We start from the raw sequence: 20,892 nt of genomic DNA, 5'->3' as shown, positions 1-20,892 counted from the left end.
CTGTTTTCTCCAATGAGATTTTGCACTGTCACTCAATGATGAATTGTACCTGGTTGCTCAATGACATGCAGCTTCGCCATTCAATAAGCCTCGTTATGCGAAAACTGGGCTTAATGCATTTGCGTAAAGTGTCAGCCCCTATAAGCATGTGCATTTCGCACAGGCTAGTCAGGGGACGAAACTTTCCGCTTGTTCGAAATTTTTCTTTTAAAGGAAGTCTCTTCTAAACAAGAATTCAGCCTCCGCAGACTGCACAGGCTAATCTGGGGGACACTTTACTCACATGAATTAAGCAGTTTTCCCGGAACAATGCCTCAATGATTAGAAACAGGCGGTTACTGAACAGAGTGATGCACTGTGAGCATGTGCCTGGTAAGGTTTCCTTTCTTGGCTGACTTGTACTCGCAGATGTCACACTGGAATGGCCTTTCTCCGGTGTGGGTGCGCGAGTGTTCCAGGAGGCTGAACCGGCTGGGAAACAGCTTGGGGCATACTGGACACCGGAAGTGGCGGATGCCGCTCAATGAAACCAACAGCCGGCCGTTACCTGCAAAGAAGAGTTCATGGCCATGATGCCCAATAGAACATGTAGTTCAAGTTTTTAGTCTGATCACTAATAAAAAAGCTCAAGGCCTTAGAACACAATCGTCATGATTGAAAGGACACAATTTTATTTAAAACGACCGGCTTACAGTTACCTGCAAGGAATAGTTCATGGCCATAATTCTATGTGGAGTTTTTATTTAGTCTGATTAGCATAAAAAGAGCTCAGAAATAAGAACACAGAAGTCCTAACTCTATTGTTCACATTTTTAGTCTCATTAAAAGTTGAACAGAGACATTGTCGTAAAACACAGAAGTCTTTATTGAAAGGACAGATTTATTAATGTATTTTAAGAAAACACTGTTAAATAACATTTGTTCTAATATATAATAAAAGTAATATGTATTATTACTTGAACAGTTCAGAATAAGGTGTGACGGCTTCATTCAACGTTTTGAAGCAATGTCACCAACAATTCTGCTACATCTTATTGTGTGTCACAGAGTGAAGCAATGTCACCAACAATTCTGGTACATCTTAATGTGTGTCACAGAGTGAAGCAATGTCACCAACAATTCTGCTACATCTTAATGTGTGTCACAGAGTGAAGCAATGTCACCAACAACTCTGCTACATCTTAATGTGTGTCACAGAGTGAAGCAATGTCACCAACACTTCTGCTACATCTTAATGTGTGTCACAGAGTGAAGCAATGTCACCAACAACTCTGCTACATCTTAATGTGTGTCACAGAGTGAAGCAATGTCACCAACACTTCTGCTACATCTTAATGTGTGTCACAGAGTGAAGCAATGTCACCAACAACTCTGCTACATCCTAATGTGTGTCACAGAGTGCGAGTTCAGGTTGCTTTTCTGGTTGAAATATTTCCCACAGATTTTGCAGCGGAACGGTTTTATGCCTGTATGGACTCTCATGTGGATCGCGAGGTGGGACGGGTACTGGAACACTTTGTCGCAAACTGTGCAGGCATGGCATTTCATTGCAGCGTGGCTGATATGACTTTGCGTGGCTGAACTTCTATGATCTAAAATCAAAAACCCCTGTGTGTGTTAGTGTTGTTACAGTTTTGTAATAGATAAAGTATTGGGGTCTTTTAATTTGAGTGCATTATTCTGCCGCATTCCCGATGTCAAAAATATACATATTTTTCAAAATGTAAATAACATGCAACATTTAGTTAATTTCCTTTGCAGCTCGATGGATTTAACCATAGTAAATATAATATGTTAAACACTTATTCTAAGTTAAAGGGTATTTGTTATAAAAACAAAACAAAAAACAATTACACCAATATCCAGTTTAGTCAAAACAATACCTTTTTTCCATTTCCCCAATCAAAAGGGCCCTGGCCCCATTCCAGAAATGGTGAAAAAAAGACTGACATAAAAACAATTAAAAGAGTCCATATTTAAATGATAAACTATATCAAACCAATGTATGCTTTTGAAAGGGCTATCTTCTTAAAAACATAATTAAAGTTGAAGCGGTATATATTTATTATATATAACGTTTAAACAGTTGTGCATAGTGATAGAATCATAAGATGATATTGATAAATACACTGATATGAATATTACATCATGATATGTGATATGTGTTGAACAAGGACCATAAAGCTCTATTTCAATTGTTTATATATGCATATGTATTTGTATAAATAAAAGTTCTATTATATATGAATAAATTCAGTATGAATGTTTTATTAGTAAACAACAGTTTTATCCATAATAAATAATTGTGCGTTTCAAATAGAAAAGCTAAACTGCAGGTAAACATAAGTATGTACAAAACAAACCTACAGCTTCAGGATGTAGTTATTTGTCCATATAAATATTTGCGTATCAGCAATTTTACACACGCCTGGACTGGCAAGAAGTTGAAAAAAATTTAACCCATTGCATGCTGGCAAATTTGTCGTCTGCTAAAATGTCGTCTGCTGAATTTATAACAGTAGCATTTTGTTCGATTTTTTTCAAAGAATACTATCAGAATAGCAAACAGTTCGGATTCTGATGAGATGCCACGTTCTATGGCATCTCATCTTGATCCAAACTGTTTGAAAAGGCCTTCAAAATTCGGTTCCAGCACTGAAATGCTGTGTAACATACCCCCAATAACTAAAACTCAAAGAAACATCTCAATTTAGATTTCCATGCAAATATAACTGTTGCGTGCAAAGAATGTGTATACAACGTATCTCAAAATTTACATCGCATCGTTCAGACATAAATTCTGAGTCTTTCTCATAACTGTCACGTGCATTAATTTTTTTTCCGTGCAGACATCACTTTCCCATTCAGAAATCACTTTCCCATGCAGACATCACTTTCCCATGCAGACACCACTTTCCCATGCAAGCGTCACTTTCCCATGCAAGCGTCACTTTCCCATTAAGACATCACTTTCCCATGCAGACATCACTTTCCCATGCAGACACCACTTTCCCATGCAAGCGTCACTTTCCCATGCAAGCCTCACTTTCCCATGCAGACATCACTTTCCCATGCAAACGTCACTTTCTCATGCAGACGTCACTTCCCCATGCAAGCATCACTTCCCCATGCAAGCATCACTTTCCCATGCAAACGTCACTTTCCCATGCAAACATCACTTTCCCATGCAGACATCACTTTCCCATGCAAACATCACTTTCCCATGCAGACATCACTTTCCCATGCAGACATCACTTTCCCATGCAAACGTCACTTTCCTAGCAGGTGTCACTATCCAATTCAGACATCACTTTCCCATGCAGATGTCACTTTCCCATGCAAACGTCACTTTCCCATCCAGACTTCACTATCCCATTCACACATCACTTTCCCATGCAGACATCACTTTCCCATGCAGACGTCACTTTCCCATGCAGACATCACTTCCCCATGCAGACATCACTTTCCCATGCAAACATCACTTTCCCATGCAGACATCACTTTCCCATGAACAAATCACTTTCCTTAGCACAAAACAGTATTTTCATTTGTAAAATCATGAGAGATTTGAGATTTCTGGTTGAAGGATTTGCTAGATATGGCACTGGGGGACATCACTGCATTTTCATGTGTACGATCATGTGAGACTTGAGAATGCTCTTCTGGTTGAAGGATTTGGCACAAATGTGGCACTTAAAGGGTCTGTCCCCTGTGTGAATCCTCACGTGGTTCTCAAGGCCCGATCTGCCATGAAACCCCTTACCACACGTGGGGCAAACATGCTTCCGACTGAAGTGCTGATTTGGACCAACCAGGTCTGAAAAAAAAGAAGGAACGCTTGTATACGAGCCTAACTTTGTAAAAGGTGATTAAAGCATGTGCATAAAGTGTTGTGCCTGATTAGCCTGTGCTTTCTGCCTGATTAGCCTGTGCTTTCTGCCTAATTAGCCTGTGCTTTCTGCCTGATTAGCCTGTGCTTTCTGCCTGATTAGCCTGTGCTTTCCTCACATGGTTATCAAAGATGACACTTTTGCAGTTATACATTTTTCGTTTCGACAAAAAAACACAGATAAGGCAAAAGTATCATCCCTGATCAGCTTGTGCAGACTGCATTGGCTTATCTGGGACAAACATTAGGCACGTTTTTAACCCGGTTTTCACACAGTGCTGCCCTTATTAAAATCAATAGGCTGACTATTGATCAGAGTAGGATTCTACGTTATTTATACATTTAAACAAGAAATAAAAAGACTAATCAAAAGACTTAACATAATATCATAACACTACACTCATAATAATATTAACCCTTGGCATGCTGGGAAATTTGTCGTTTGCTAAAATGTTGTCTGCTGAATTTCTAAAATTTGCATTTTCTTCAATTTTTTTCAAAGAATACTATCAGAATAGCAAACAGTTTGGATCCTGATGAGACGCCACGTTCTGTGGCGTCTCATCTGGATCCAAACTGTTTGCAAAGGCCTTCAAAATTCGGTTCTAGCACTGAAAGAGTTAAGTATAAATTAGATGCATTGTTTTCATAATGTGAACATATATTGACATTGTGTTATTGATACCTAGAGCATATCACAAGATCAAACAGTAATAATATTATTTTATTGTTGTTCCCAACTTATTAAGCACAAGTTCCAAGCATGTGACTATAACTACACACTTATTATTACAGAAAAATAAACAAGTACTGTTTTATATTTCCTCATCAAATCCATAGACTGTGCTATTTATTACAAAGAGACAATCTTTTCCATTCACATTATTTTATTGCCATAACTAAGTATAACATTTGTTAGGACCAAATAAAACCAACATGAAAACGTGCAGAGGAGAACACAATATTTGTACCGCCGTACAATCCCTGTCATATCAAGGAAACACAAATAGATAACAAACAAACATAAATCTAACACCATGATAATTATAATTATAATTGTTTGTTATCTATTTGTGCTCTAAGTGCACAAATATAATTACTACTAATATTTGGCTGAGAACTGTATGCCTTTTTTATCAATTTTTTTATTAATTACTTGATTAAGTATAACACTTTGCATATGATGCAAACATAAGAAAACACAAGAAAACGTGCCAACGAAATAAACTATTAACAATTTCAACTAAAAACTACTCCAAAATCACATTCAGGAGTGGGTATCATAAAGCAACTCCTGCTAAGTGTTTTCTTAAATCACAGTCATTGTTAAAAAACAACACATAATCTTGATTTCTCTTCATTAAGTCATAAGCGCTATTATGCAATACGATCTAATAATTCACCAAGCCGTGCTCTGGGATAACAGGGTTAGTGCCTGTGTGAAAAGTGTCTTCCAGGGTTAGTGCCTGTGTGAAAAGTGTCTTCCAGGGTTAGTGCCTGTGTGAAAAGTGTCTTCCATGGTTAGTGCCTGTGTGAAAAGTGTCTTCCATGGTTAGTGCCTGTGTGAAAAGTGTCTTCCAAGGTTAGTGCCTGTGTGAAAAGTGTCTTCCAGGGTTAGTGCCTGTGTAAAAAGTGTCTTCCAGCGTTAGTGCCTGTGTGAAAAGTGTCTTCCAGGGTTAGTGCCTGTGTGAAAAGTGTCTTCCAGGGTTAGTGCCTGTGTGAAAAGTGTCTTCCAGGGTTAGTGCCTGTGTGAAAAGTGTCTTCCAGGGTTAGTGCCTGTGTGAAAAGTGTCTTCCAGGGTTAGTGCCTGTGTGAAAAGTGTCTTCCATGGTTAGTGCCTGTGTGAAAAGTGTCTTCCATGGTTAGTGCCTGTGTGAAAAGTGTCTTCCAGGGTTAGTGCCTGTGTAAAAAGTGTCTTCCAGGGTTAGTGCCTGTGTGAAAAGTGTCTTCCAGGGTTAGTGCCTGTGTGAAAAGTGTCTTCCAGGGTTAGTGCCTGTGTGAAAAGTGTCTTCCAGGGTTAGTGCCTGTGTGAAAAGTGTCTTCCAGGGTTAGTGCCTGTGTGAAAAGTGTCTTCCAGGGTTAGTGCCTGTGTGAAAAGTGTCTTCCAGGGTTAGTGCCTGTGTGAAAAGTGTCTTCCAGGGTAAGTGCCTGTGTGAAAAGTGTCAGCCAAGATAAGCAGTAGACACAGGCTTATCAAAGACAACAGTTTCCAACTGAACCTGATTTTTCGCTAAGAGACTTATTTTAAACAAACAATATCTTAAAAGTGGAAAGTGTCATCCCTGATTAGCATGTGTGGGCTGTACAACAGGCTAATCTGGGACAATACTTTACACATATGCATTAAGCCCTGTTTTCCCAGAACACGGCTCATAGAGAAGACAGTCACATGACATTTAGTGCATGAACATTGCACACCTGTCGTCTAAGGTCGTTCTTCTGGGTGAATCTAATCTCACAGTGGGGACATGGGTGGGATTTTCAACAAATCAGAAACGCCTTTATGCAAAGGGATTCAATAATTCACCAAAACATAGAAAAGACATTCACGTGATATTCACTGCATTCACATTGTGCATGTGCCATTTAAGATTAAGTTTTTCTGTGTGAATCTCATGGCATAGAAGACAGTCACATGTTATTAAGTTGGTGCACATTCTGCATGTGACGTTTAAGGTTGTTCTTCTGTGTGAATCTCATGGCAAAGAAGACAGTCACATCTTATTCAGTCGGTGCACATTCTGCATGTGACGTTTAAGGTTGTTCTTCTGTGTGAATCTCATCTCACAGTGTTGACAGGCGTGTGGTCTCTCTCCAGTGTGTATGCACATGTGCACCATCAGGGCGCGACGGCTGGGGCAGAGGCGGTTACATACGGAGCAGATGGGTCTCCACATCTGGGTGAACTCGTGCGTCTGATGTGGACCTATAACAGATGTAGAAGTGAGAGGACTTCATCTTTCAATGCCAGCCATTTTGCTCAATGCCCGCCATTAAGCGGATGATTCCAGTGATTACTCTATAAATGGCCTAATTAGCCTATAACTGCTTTTTTTTTCAGCTAAAGAAAGAACAATTTGACAATAACATTTACTTTAGAAAACCCCATAAAAAGCTAACATGTAAAGAGTTTCTATGCTCTACTGTAAATTTGAGTAAAGAAAGTTTTGAGCCAGCTGCCACAGGAGAGCACTGAGAAACCGTCAGAATCTAAATGATAATAAGAAATAATACCAAACACAAACTTTTATTTTATCCCAAGATTGCAACATTAAATACAAATTGTGCAGCAATTGATATCTATAGATAAATTTCAGTTATTAATACATGTATAACTTTTTGGTGACCTTGCATTATCCTAAGGATTCTAATAAGTATAAGGTATTTGTCAAAACAATGCTTATTTTAGAGGCAGAATAACAGAAATGACAAAAAAACCATATTGTATACCATTACCTTAAAAAAATAAGTTAAAAAACGCTCACAATTAACCACATAACGTGTTAGATCAAAACAGATGAATGGCAAAATGGGAATTTAAGTGTGATTTCTGTGCAAACGTTTTTCCACAAAGTTGGCACGAAAATGGTCTTTCTCCGGTATGAATTCTCATGTGTTTATGCACGTCATTGGATCTGGTAAAGCCTTTTCCACAAATTGAGCAGAAATGTCTTTTACGTGCTTCAAGTGAATTTGCAATGTTCTGGATGATGCATTTGTCACCTGAAAGAAAGAAAAACTCAGCAACATTAGCCCCACCAAGGTCCATAAAATTGAATTATTCAATGTGCACTTGATGAGATCCAAAATGTTAAATTTCCCCATAAGTGGATTTGATTGACAAAAAGATGGTACATTAACATAATTAGTAATCAATCATAAATTTAATTTACAAAACTTAGTGAAAATTGTATTTTGTTATAGAAATTTACAGAAAGTACATAATGTTGACATCATATTGTTCTTTTAAAGTCATTAAACAACAGTGAATATTAAGTTGTGAAAACGATATATAGGTTACACAAAACCATATATATGTGTAGGTTACACAATCAGACTGATTCTTACACAAATTAAGGCACATATAGAAATCGCAAAGCATGAAGTCCAGACATTAAAAATATTCTCATCATACAGTTTATTACAAACAAAAAATACACATCAAAGTATTTGTTATTTTTCAAATCTTTAATTTTGTTTATAAACTTGACTTGCATAGAAATAAAAGCTATTCGAAATGGTAACAAGTTCATGGATTACAAAATAGATTTAAACAAGAGATGTGTTCGTCAGAAACACAATGCCCCCTAATGTGCTGCTTTGAATTTTTTTATTATTTTTTTGACCTTTGACCTTGAAGGATGACCTTGACCTTGAACTTCCACCACTCAAAATGTGCAGCTTCATGAGAACACCGCTTAAAAAAAAATGACCTTTGACCTTGACCTTGAACTTCCACCACTCAAAATGTGCAGCTTCATGAGAATGCCCCTTTGAAATTATTATTTATTTAATTTTTTTTGACCTTTTACCTTGAAGGATGACCTTTACCTTTAACTTCCACCACTCAAAATATGCAGCTTCATAAGAACACCGCTTTGAAAAAAAATATATAAAAATTTGACCTTTGACCTTGAAGGATTACCTTGACCTTGAACTTCTACCACTCAAAATGTGCAGCTTCATGAGAATTCTGCTTTGAAATTATTTTTTTTTCTTTTTACCTTTGACCTTAAAGGATGACCTTGACCTTGAACTTCCACCACTCAAAATGTGCAGCTTCATGAGATACACATGCAAGCCAAATATCAAGTTGCTTGCAGCTTCATGAGATACACATGCATGCCAAATATCAAGTTGCTATCTTCAATAATAAAAAAGTTATGGCCAATGTTAAAGTTTTCGGACGGACAGACGCCATATATTTGACATTTGACCTTGAAGAATGACCTTGACCTTGACCTTTCACCACTCAAAATGTACAGCTCCATGAGATACACATGCATGCCAAATATCAAGTTGCTATCTTCAATATTGCAAAAGTTATGGCCAATGTTAAAGTTTTTGGAAGGACGGACAGACACCATATATTAGACATTTGACCTTGAAGGATGACCTTGACCTTAACCTTTCATCACTCAAAATGTGCAGCTCTGTGAGATGCACATGCATGCCAAATATCAAGTTGCTATCTTCAATATTAAAAAAGTTATGGCCAATGTTAAAGTTTTCGGACGGAAAGATGCCATATATTTGACATTTGACTTTGAAGGATGACCTTCACCTTCACCTTTCACCACTCAAAATGTTCAGCTCCTTGAGATACACATGCATTTTAAATATCAAGTTGCTATCTTCAATAGTGAAAAAGTAATGGCCAATGTTAAAGTTTTTTCGGACGGACGGACAGACTGACTGACATACTGACGGACAGTTCAACTGCTATATGCCACCCTACCTGGGGCATAAAAACACATTAATTAATAAAATTAGCAGCATAACCTTTTATATACACTGAAAGACTGTAAAATGTAGTGGAAAAAACAACAGATTGAATAATTTAAGTAACAAAACTTATTTGTCATAATAACAAACAAAAAAGATGTTATAAATTTAATCTTATAATAATTAATATAATATGAATATAATACATGTATAATATGAACCAACATTTTACAAATTAACCTTAATAATATGTAGATGTTGATTTTTAAACAATTGTTTTTAAACCAAAGATAAAATTAAATATTATTTTCTTTAAAAAAGTAAGCTAAAAACAGCCTGCTCAATTGATAAAATCCCTGTAAAAATTATTTACAACAAGAGATGTATTTGTCACAAACACAATGCCCCCCTTTTGCCCCGCTTTGAAGCCATATATTTGACCTTTGATCTTGAAGGGAGACCTTGATCTTTTTCCACTCAAAATGTGCAGCTCCATGAGATACACATGCATGCCAAATATAAAGTTTCTATCTTCAATATTGCAAAAGTTATGGCCAATGTTAAAGTTTTCGGACGGAATCACGGATGGACAGACTGACTGACAGACGGACAGATGGACTGACGGACAGTTCAACGGCTATATGCCACCCTACTTGGGGCATAAAAAAAGATGTATGCTGTTTCCTCAATATGCTTATCGTGATGTAATGACAAACATAATGATTGCATAAAGAACTTATTCTTCATAAAAACAGATGAACATGCTAAAATGTATAGCCTATGTACATAACTACAAACAGACTACTTTCTCAAAGAAACTAAAACATATAAATATGTAAAACCATGAATACATAAGCATTTACAGGAAGAGTGAAAACTTGTAACATAATACGCCCATTTAAAGGTCTGCGTTATATTGATAAAGTTTGATGAATAAGATTACAATATTTTTGAGTCAGAGAGCATACAACATTATTTTTGTAAATTTCATATTCTTCAAGGGCCATAATTAAGAAGAGCTTCATGCAATATGACTGCTTATTGTGGATTTTATGGCCAGGGGTGGTATTCCAGAAACATTTTAAGTCATTTCTTAAATTATTTCACTTAAGTTCAAAATTAGAATGTTTTGTATTTCTTTACCAAATAAGAAAACACATGTTTTTTTAATATTTCTAAAATAACATTGGCATAATGATGTTATTTAAATGTATATCTTGATGCCAATCTATTGCAATATGAAATGACACACTTAAGAAAATTTCCCAATTTAAGGATAAGACTAAAATTTAACTTGAGATGCTTCTGGAATACGACCCCAGGACAGGATTATATGCCTAAAATCATTTAGACTAAGTTTCATGATGATCTGATTAAAATTATGAGGTTAAGAGTGTTTATCAGGCAATTTTTTATAATAAAGGGGCAATAAGTTAGAAGTGATTCATGCAATCTGGCTGTTTATCAAACTTGCTGAGAATATATGCCCAAAAACATTGCCACATAGTTCAATGATGATCAGATTAAACGCATGGTAGGTAGAGAGAGGACAATTGAATAAAAGGATCTTTTGTTTTCTTTTTTTTCATTTCGAGGCCATAATTCAAAAGTGTATCATATAATCTGGGTGGTTATTAAACTTGGCTGCTGTATGCTACCTAAAAAACATTACTAAACATCACTTGTAAGCACTTTAAATAAACATGTTTTGTAAATATACATTATATACACACTCACAAAAGAACCTGCAACAAAACTACCAACTTGTTGTTTCTTTAATGAGCATCTGTCTAGAGTTCAGGGGGTCGTTTCATCAAAGATCGTACGACAATCTTAATTTACGACTAAAATTTGAAAAGTATAATATACAAGATGTTGATAAATATCCACGCAAAACATATTCCGACGGTAAGACACTGATGAAATGAATACATTTACTGGAAATTAGTAATTATATGCCTTGGTGTTATGCAATAATGTTTCTTTAAAATATTTATTGTATTCTAAATTTGTCATAAACATGTTTGTTGAAACTGTCCCCTGCTTCAGAAACAATGTATTAGATAGTCAAATATAATGAAAATGCATCTATACAAAATATAAATACATGTAATCAGAACACACTTGATTTTAAAGCACCAAAACACGTGAATGTTGTTAAAACAGATTTACAGGTAAAACATAATAGATCACAATTACAGGTAAAACATAAAAGAACACATTTACAGGTAAAACATTATAAAACACATTTACAGGTAAAACATATTTTTAGAAGATATTTACTAGGAAAACTTTAAATAATAATTTAGAGAGTCCATTAAGAACATAAACAATTAGTCTGTTAATTCCCAATCTAGAACTTGGGTGTTTTTAAGGGAAGTGCTTTCTAATACAAAAAAACGACATCCAAAAATTAGACTGAGTCTGTAGAAAGCTAACTAGAATTTTTAAATTAAACAATAATTTAAGTTATGACACATTTAACTTTATATCACACGACACAACTGACTTCAAACAATTGGGAAAGTTTTGTGTATTTTCTTTACGTGACTGTTCAGGTTGGTCCGCACGTTGAAGCGGCGCAGACAGATGTGACACTCGAAAGGCTTCTCGCCGGTATGCACTACCATGTGACGTGCGAGAAAGTCCCGCCGACAGAACGTCTTACCGCACCATTCACACGAGAACATTTTCAGTTCGCTCCCAGGCATTGATTGTCCTATGTCGCTCAGTGAGGACCTTACAGGCGAATAGTCTATGTTTGTAGCAGATGTTTCTGTCAAATGCCTCGGCCCTGGGCCATTGACAATCTGGTAGAGCTTGTCTGAGAAGTTAGCCGGTCTGTGTTGGTCCTTCAATACAGGCTTTGATAGGAGATTCTCGAGGTATTTGTTACCTGAAAGTTAAAGAAGGAATACATTAAGATATATATAAATATTGTCTCAAGAAATTCGTAACCTGAAAGTAAAAGAAAGAAACCGTTAAGGCACACATACAAATATTGTCTATAGTTTAGCTAAAAGTTAAAGAAGGAAAATGTTGAGGCAAACATACACACACATAATTTCTATATCTGTTTTAGCTGAAAATTAAAGAAAAAAAACGTTAAGGCATGCACACAAATATTGTTGATCATAGAAAGGAAGCCTTAAAAGATCTTCTCAGAGGAGAAACCTGTTTGCTGGAAATGAAAGAATTAACCCTTTCCCCCATAAGAAGGGAAGTGAAAACGGCTCTTCTCAGAGGAGAAACCTGTTTGCTGGAAATGAAAGAATTAACCCTTTCCCCCATAAGAAGCGAAGTGAAAACGGCTATGTGCAAACAGCATAAAACCAGAACAGCCTGCGAGTAACTCGCAGTCTGTTCAGGTTTTATGCTGTTTGCTGCTCATCAGTATCTAAGGGTTGGAAATGAAGCCTTTAAAACTTGAATCTAGTAAGAAAGGTCTCCAATGTATTGATATTGTGTAAAAGTGAACTTCCATATCTAAACACTATAATATAGAATCATGTCATGTCCATAAAGATTTTATATCAAATAACACCTTCAAAAAGATTAAAATTTGTTTGCATTTTCTTAATTATTTTTACAAAAACAACTAAAAAGCTGATCAATTATGAACAAAAACCACATGGCCGTCAAACAATTACTGTCTGTATCCTATATAACAATTTTAAAAAATGACATGAAAGCAAAAACAAGTCTGTTCAACATTTATTAAACTTTGTGAGACCAATTACATATTCTTCATACATGTATATAGGAAACAATAACCACAGAAAATTTTAGACACAAATGCTTCAAAGCTGCCATGTTATGGATTAAGGTTTGAATAGAAAGCTAAGGTTTATTATACAGCCATATAAGAATTAACTAGTAAATTATAAAAAGTCAAACAAATGATGAGGCATGTGACATTAAACGAACCAAAAACTTTTATAGGAATTAAAATAAGCAAATGCTAATAAACACTGACAGAACACTTTATGGCCACATGCACACTGATCTACAAAAGAACACTACGGCAAGATTTGATTTGTGACTTCAAGTTGCCTTTTCATCTGCATCCTTTCCACAATGTAGACAAACAAAAGGTTGTTTCCAAGTGTGCCGTCTGGAGTGTATCTCAAGATTTTGTCACTTTATGAACAGTTTTATGAACAATAGTGTCACAATCCATTAAGGATTCTTCAAGCATATTTTTCACAATGACTAAGTCTAAATGAAGTCATTGTCATAATAAACACTTCATTTAAAATAATTTCTCTTTCGGCCACTAGAAAGAATTGCATATCTTCCTCATTGGGCCACTTTAAAAACGTTCATTCTTCGAGATCTTTCAAACATCCTTCATAATGTTGAATGTAAGAGGTTTTTAATTGCTTTTTGAATCCTCTTTTCTAACTATTCAACAGCATCCATTGACTGAAAACATCTCAATTATTTCAACTTATAAGCCTCCCTCTGGGGAAACCAGCAACCAACACACTTGTCTACAGAAACACACTATGGCAAGTTGCTAATGGCAACCAACACACTGGTCTACAGAAACACACTATGGCAAGTTGCTACTGGCAACCAACACACTGGTCTACAGAAACACACTATGGCAAGTTGCTACTGGCAACCAACACACTTGTCTACAGAAACACACTATGGCAAGTTGCTACCGGCAACCTACACACTTGTCTACAGAAACACACAATGGCAAGTTGCTACCGGCAACCAACACACTTGTCTACAGAAACACACTATGGCAAGTTGCTACCGGTAACCAACACACTTGTCTACAGAAACACACTATGGCAAGTTGCTACTGGCAACCAACACACTAGTCTACAGAAACACACTATGGCAAGTTGCTACCGGCAACCAACACACTCGTCCACAGAAACACACTATGGCAATTTGCTACCGGCAACCAACACACTTGTCTACAGAAACACACTATGGCAAGTTGCTACCGGCAACCAACACACTTGTCTTCAGAAACACACTATGGCAAGTTGCTACCGGCAACCTACACACTTGTCTTCAGAAACACACTATCGCAACCTACATGTCTACAGAAACACACTATGGCAAGTTGCTAAATGTGACTTTAAGTTTACTTTCTGGCTGCACCGTTTGCCACAATGTGGACAGACAAACGGACGGTCCCCAGTGTGGACCCGCATGTGATTCTCTAGATGGAGCCGTCTCATGAACAATTTTAAGCAGATTTCGCACTGGTGTTTCCGAGTCTCCAAGCGTGGGTCTTGAATGTCATCCACTCTTGCTGCAAAAAAAGATTAAGTATCAGTAAACGCAAACCTTGACATTTTTTTTTTAATTTCTTTATCAAAAATTAAACACACTCTTGACCCCTTGACCTAGTTTTTAACCCAGAAAGTCCCATGTTCTAACTTGGCCTTAAGATCATCTCCATAAAACTTCTGACCAAGTTTGGTGAAGATCAGATGTAAACTACTTAAATTAGAGAGCGGACACCATGCTGAATGTTAAAAAACGCACTAAGTGACCCCTTGACCTAGTTCTAGGCCCGGAATGGCCCATGTTCAAACTTGTCCTAGAGATCATTTAGATAAAACTTGTGACCAAGTTTGGTGAGGATTGGATGAAAACTACTTGAATTAGAGAGCAGACAACATGGTGTGGTTTAAAACGCACTAAGATTCCCCGTGACCTAGTTTTTGACCCGGCATGACCCATATTCAAACTTGACCTAGACATCATCTAGATACAACTTCTGACCAAGTTTGGTGAAGATTGGATGAAAACTACTTGAATTAGAGAGCGGACAACATTGTGATGTTTAAAACGCACTAAGTGACCCCGTGACCTTGTTTATGACCCGGCATGACCCATATTCAAACTTGCCCTAGACAATATCTAGTTACAACTTCTGACCAAGTGTGGTGAAGATCAGATTTAAACTACTTGAAATAGAGAGCGGGCACCAAGCTCAATGTGTAAAAAGTGACCCTGTGACCTAGTTTTTGATCTGGCATGACCCATGTTCGAACCTGGCCTTCAGATCATCTAGATAAAACTTCTGACCAAGTTTGGTGAAGATCGGATGAAAACTACTTGAATAAGAGAGAGGACACCATGCTGAATGTTAAAAAACGCACTAAGTGACCCCATAACCTAGTTTTTGACCCGGCAAGGCCCATGTTCAAACTTGGCCTTAAGATAATCTAGATACAGCTTCTGACCAAGTTTGGTGAAGATCGGATGAAAACTACTTGAATTAGAGAGCGGACAACATGCTGAATGTTTAAAACGCACTAAGTCCCAGTGACCTAGTTTTTACCCGACAAGGCCCATTTTCGAACTTGGCCTAGACATCATGTAGATACAACTTCTGACCAAGTTTGGTGAAGATCGGATGAAAACTACTTGAATTAGAGAGCAGACACTTAATACGGACCGACAGACAGACCGACCGACTGACAGACAAGTTCACTCCTATATACCCCCCTAAACTTCGTTTGTGGGGGTATAAATATAAGAAGAAATTATTTTGACAATAAATTGTTTATCATGACTACAGAGTGGTAGGTACTATTGCAGTCAAATATTCTGTGTTTTAAACTTCCAAGAAAAAAAAGGCCATCCGGCCTCACAAAACATCTTTTCAAAAACTGGATATAAACAAATTATATTTGTGTATATGGTTTATTACAGTAACTTTTGTATAAAACATATTTAAATATTAAACTGGAATGCCTCACATATCTGTAACAAATACACTCAAAGTATTTCCCTATTAATAAATACACTTCTGTCCATATTGTAGCATCCAGTATCCATGGCTCCACCCTTAAGCATGTATACTTACATGTATATGCTGCTAATATTCTCAATGAATGTAACAAAAGCCATACAAAATATCTTACACCAAGTCCTTATAACCTACTCAGGCACAATAACTTTGACCAGTCTTATGCATTTGGCCACTTTGTGATATATTCATTCAAGATCTTCGCCACTATCACAATGCTTGATGTTATTCACACGAGGGGGGATCTTTCTTGTCTACAGGGTCCATTGTCAAAAAACATCTTAAGTCTAGTAAAAACTATTTTGTCAGAAAACATCTCAAATCTTTTAGAAATATGTCTACTGAAATTCAAAACTCCCTCATGGTATATTTTTACACATTTAACACATGCAATATTTTTTATCTCAACATCATGTCATCTACCATCATCCATCTTGCAGACATTATCATCGGCATGAAAACAGTTTGAATATAGTTTTTAAATTTTCATTCTTTGGAATAAAATTCCATTGCATAACAGGTCTTTTCAAAAGTTGCCAATGTTAAATAACAACAATTTTAAGACAAAAATCATTTAGGAATAGGAAATGATCAATTTGGCAATACATGTATAGCCTAATAAGAGGACAATAAGAACTTTGATCACTTTTAATTTCAACATCATAACAACAAGATTTCAGGAATTACAGAACTATAACATGCATTACACACAGTTTTATAACCCCAAATTTCATATTGGTTGCATGTTAAACATTGAAACAATTTTCTTTATTAGAAAACTAGTTTTCCACCATTTTGGCATTTAAAAATCGGGTACGTGTTCACTCTTTCAGTGCTGGAACCGAATTTTGAAAGCCTTTGCAAACAGTTTGGATCCAGATGAGACGCCACAAAATGTGGCGTCTCATCAGGATCCAAACTGTTTGCTATTCTGATAGTATTCTTTGAAAAAAAAATCAAAGAAAATTCTAATTTTAGAAATTCAGCGGACAACATTTTAGCAAATGACACATTTCCCAGCATGCAAAGGGTTAAACATTGATCATGTAGAACATGGTTTAGTATAATAGTTAAGCACATAACAAGCGCCAGTAAAATGTTTTTTTCATATGAAAACAAACTATGGTATTGGCTGTTATTAAGTGGTGGGTCCAGGAAGTTTGTCACCAACATAATAAGAAGATAATAGCAACTTAATTGAAACTTACAATGACACAATTTCAGCAAATAGTTTAACACATCATTAGAGCAAATAACAAAACAAAAAAAAAGAAAAAACAAGAGATGTGTTTGTCAGAAACAGAATGCTCCCTACTGCGCCGATATGATACATGCTTTTTTGACCTTTGACCTTGAAGGATGACCTTGACCTTTCACCACTCAAAATGTGCAGCTCCATGAGATACACATGCATGCCACATATCAAGTTGCTATGTGAAGGGACATAGAACTTATGAGCATTTTTCGAAACCTAAAGGCAAAGTGTGACGGAAAGACAGACAGACATACGGACGGACGGACAGTCCGATCACTATATGCCCTCCTTCAGGGGCATAAAAACTATTGGCTGTTATTGAGTGAACTGTCCAGGTAGTGAGTCACCATAAAAACTACTGGCTGTTATTCAGTGAACTGTCCAGGTAGTGAGTCACCATATGGCGCTTTAGATTTCCCTTCACTGCAAAGCTCCTGGAACAAACAGAGCACTCATACGGGCGGTCACCAGTGTGCGTGCGCAGGTGGTTCTCCAGCGCTAGCCTGCGCGGAAAATGCTTGTGACAGAATTTGCACTGGTGCATCTGGCTTGGACTATACGTGGGATCATAGTTTACCCTCCCAAAACTGGCCAAGGTGTTACTTGAAGTCATTATGGAACCTGAAAATAATAAACAAACAATGCTTTGTATAATACCTGAAATAAATTCCCTTATCTGCTGAAACCTACACATATCCTACATATTTTATCAAAAAGTAACAAAGACACCATCTTACCATTGTAATTGATATGATTTCCCTCAAGTTCCCAATGAACTGGTGATTTTAAAGATACTTTTGGATATATTAAATTTTGACTTTTAGATTTGTAAGTTGGAATTTAAGATTCAATTTCAATTGCTGCTATGGGATCATATGAATGGTCCTTCTCATTCTGGAAATAAAAACTTGAAAGATGCTGATAAAAACATAGTTTTTCAGATACCGTTCTGGAAATAAAAACTTGAAAGATGCTGATTAAAACATAGTTTTTTTAGATACCAAAGCTAGACTTAATGTTTCCACTTAAAGAGCTCAAAAACTTTATCCCTTACCTCGTGTTAAAATGGGTTTCTACAATTATATAATGATGATACGTGGAAACATGTAATTACAAAGCACATATTATATTTGCATGTTAAATTAAAAATGAAAATCCATGCATGGATTAATATGATTTATTAGCAGTATTTGGGGAAAAGCAAAATATAAAAAATAAAGAATAAATTTGCTATATTTTCCAAAAGAACAAAATGAAGCGCATCATGCGAAAATAGGACTTCTGCCATATGTGGCCAGCCTGCTCAGTTGCACAGTCTGGTCAGAAGCTAACCTATTTGCTAATGAGACCATGAAACCTTGCATAACTGTATAGTGGACAGCTTCCTTCCTGACTGGATGAGACCATGAAACCTTGCATAACTGTATAGTGGACAGCTTCCTTCCTGACTGGACTGCACCATGACACCTTGCATAACTGTATAGTGGACAGCTTCCTTCCTGACTGGACTGTGAGACCATGAAACCTTGCATAACTGTATAGTGGACAGCTTCCTTCCTGACTGGATGAGACCATGAAACCTTGCATAACTGTATAGTGGACAGCTTCCTTCCTGACTGGACTGCACCATGACACCTTGCATAACTGTATAGTGGACAGCTTCCTTCCTGACTGGACTGTGAGACCATGAAACCTTGCATAACTGTATAGTGGACAGCTTCCTTCCTGACTGGATGAGACCATGAAACCTTGCATAACTGTATAGTGGACAGCTTCCTTCCTGACTGGACTGCACCATGACACCTTGCATAACTGTATAGTGGACAGCTTCCTTCCTGACTGGACTGCACCATGACACCTTGCATAACTGTATAGTGGACAGCTTCCTTCCTGACTGGACTGAGACCATGAAACCTTGCATAACTGTATAGTGGAAAGCTTCCTTCCTGACTGGACTGAGGCCATGAAACCTTGCATAACTGTATAGTGGACAGCTTCCTTCTTTACTGGACTGAGACCATGAAACCTTGCATAACTGTATAGTGGACAGCTTCCTTCCTGACTGGACTGCACCATGAAACCTTGCATAACTGTATAGTGGACAGCTTCCTTCCTGACTGGACTGCACCATGACACCTTGCATAACTGTATAGTGGACAGCTTCCTTCCCGACTGGACTGCACCATGACACCTTGCGTAACTGTAAAGTGGACAGCTTCCTTCCTGACTGGACTGCACCATGACACCTTGCATAACTGTATAGTGGACAGCTTCCTTCCTGACTGGACTGAGACCATGAAACCTTGCATAACTGTATAGTGGACAGCTTCCTTCCTGACTGGACTGAGACCCTGAAACCTTGCATAACTGTATAGTGGACAGCTTCCTTCTTGACTGGACTGAGACCATTAAACCTTGCATAACTGTATAGTGGACAGCTTCCTTCCTGACTGGACTGCACCATGAAACCTTGCATAACTGTATAGTGGACAGCTTCCTTCCTGACTGGACTGCACCATGACACCTTGCATAACTGTATAGTGGACAGCTTCCTTCCCGACTGGACTGCACCATGACACCTTGTGTAACTGTTTAGTGGACAGCTTCCTTCCTGACTGGACTGCACCATGACACCTTGCATAACTGTATAGTGGACAGCTTCCTTCCTGACTGGACTGAGACCATGAAACCTTGCATAACTGTATAGTGGACAGCTTCCTTCCTGACTGGACTGAGACCCTGAAACCTTGCATAACTGTATAGTGGACAGCTTCCTTCTTGACTGGACTGAGACCATGAAACCTTGCATAACTGTATAGTGGACAGCTTCCTTCCTGACTGGACTGCACCATGAAACCTTGCATAACTGTATAGCGGACAGCTTCCTTCCTGACTGGACTGTGAGACCATGAAACCTTGCATAACTGTAAAGTGGACAGCTTCCTTCCTGACTGGACTATGAAACCTTGCATAACTGTATAGTGGACAGCTTCCTTCCTGACTGGATGAGACCATGAAACCTTGCATAACTGTATAGTGAACAGCTTCCTTCCTGACTGGACTGCACCATGAAACCTTGCATAACTGTATAGTGGACAGCTTCCTTCCTGACTGGACTGCACGCACACACTGAGACCATGAAACCTTGCATAACTGTATAGTGGACAGCTTCCTTCCTGACTGAGACCATGAACCCTTGCATAACTGTATAGTGGACAGCTTCCTTCCTGACTGGACTGCACGCAAACACTAACTGGTCAGGAGATAAGCTGGCGTCATAATGCATAAGACCCATATTCGCATGACGCGGGACAAAAAGTATTCATGGTAAAATAGTTAAAGTTCTTCATAAAGATACCACAGAGACTTAATAACAGGGACTTTTTACAGAGAAAAATCAGTACTACTAGCACACTATAAAGTATCATTTTGCAGCATTGTTTCTTTTTACAGAAAAAAATTAGTACTACCAGCACACTATAAAATTAAATCAGTTTGGAGGAATGTTAAAGTCCA

General features: G+C 37.4%; 1 protein-coding gene and 1 long non-coding RNA gene across 14 annotated transcripts; both read right to left on the bottom strand.

Annotated features, from left to right (window-relative positions):
- Positions 1-13,036: 13,036 nt before the first annotated feature.
- Positions 13,037-14,391, bottom strand: LOC127864651 (uncharacterized). The gene is made up of 2 exons (XR_008042180.1): positions 14,061-14,391; positions 13,037-14,011 (listed from the first exon to the last, which is right to left on the bottom strand). It is a non-coding gene; the product is annotated as an uncharacterized LOC127864651 (long non-coding RNA).
- A 4,148-nt stretch (positions 14,392-18,539) lies between these two features.
- LOC127864618 (uncharacterized) lies at positions 18,540-20,867 on the bottom strand. 13 transcript variants are annotated; one of them, XM_052404429.1, is made up of 4 exons: positions 20,452-20,867; positions 20,011-20,178; positions 19,125-19,955; positions 18,540-19,011 (listed from the first exon to the last, which is right to left on the bottom strand). In XM_052404429.1, the coding sequence occupies exons 1-4, from the start codon at positions 20,669-20,671 to the stop codon at positions 18,716-18,718; spliced, it is 1,515 nt and encodes a 504-aa protein (XP_052260389.1). In that variant the 5' UTR covers positions 20,672-20,867; the 3' UTR covers positions 18,540-18,715. The 13 variants fall into 13 exon arrangements, with proteins under 13 accessions (XP_052260389.1, XP_052260397.1, XP_052260390.1 ...); XM_052404437.1 differs by having other exon boundaries at positions 18,540-18,843; XM_052404430.1 differs by having other exon boundaries at positions 18,540-19,290; positions 19,458-19,955.
- Between the last annotated feature and the right edge of the window lie 25 nt (positions 20,868-20,892).

This window comes from Dreissena polymorpha, chromosome 1 (assembly GCF_020536995.1).
Source record: "Dreissena polymorpha isolate Duluth1 chromosome 1, UMN_Dpol_1.0, whole genome shotgun sequence".
NCBI classification, from domain to species: Eukaryota; Metazoa; Mollusca; class Bivalvia; order Myida; family Dreissenidae; genus Dreissena; species Dreissena polymorpha.
This window is presented reverse-complemented; position numbering and strand designations above follow the sequence as displayed.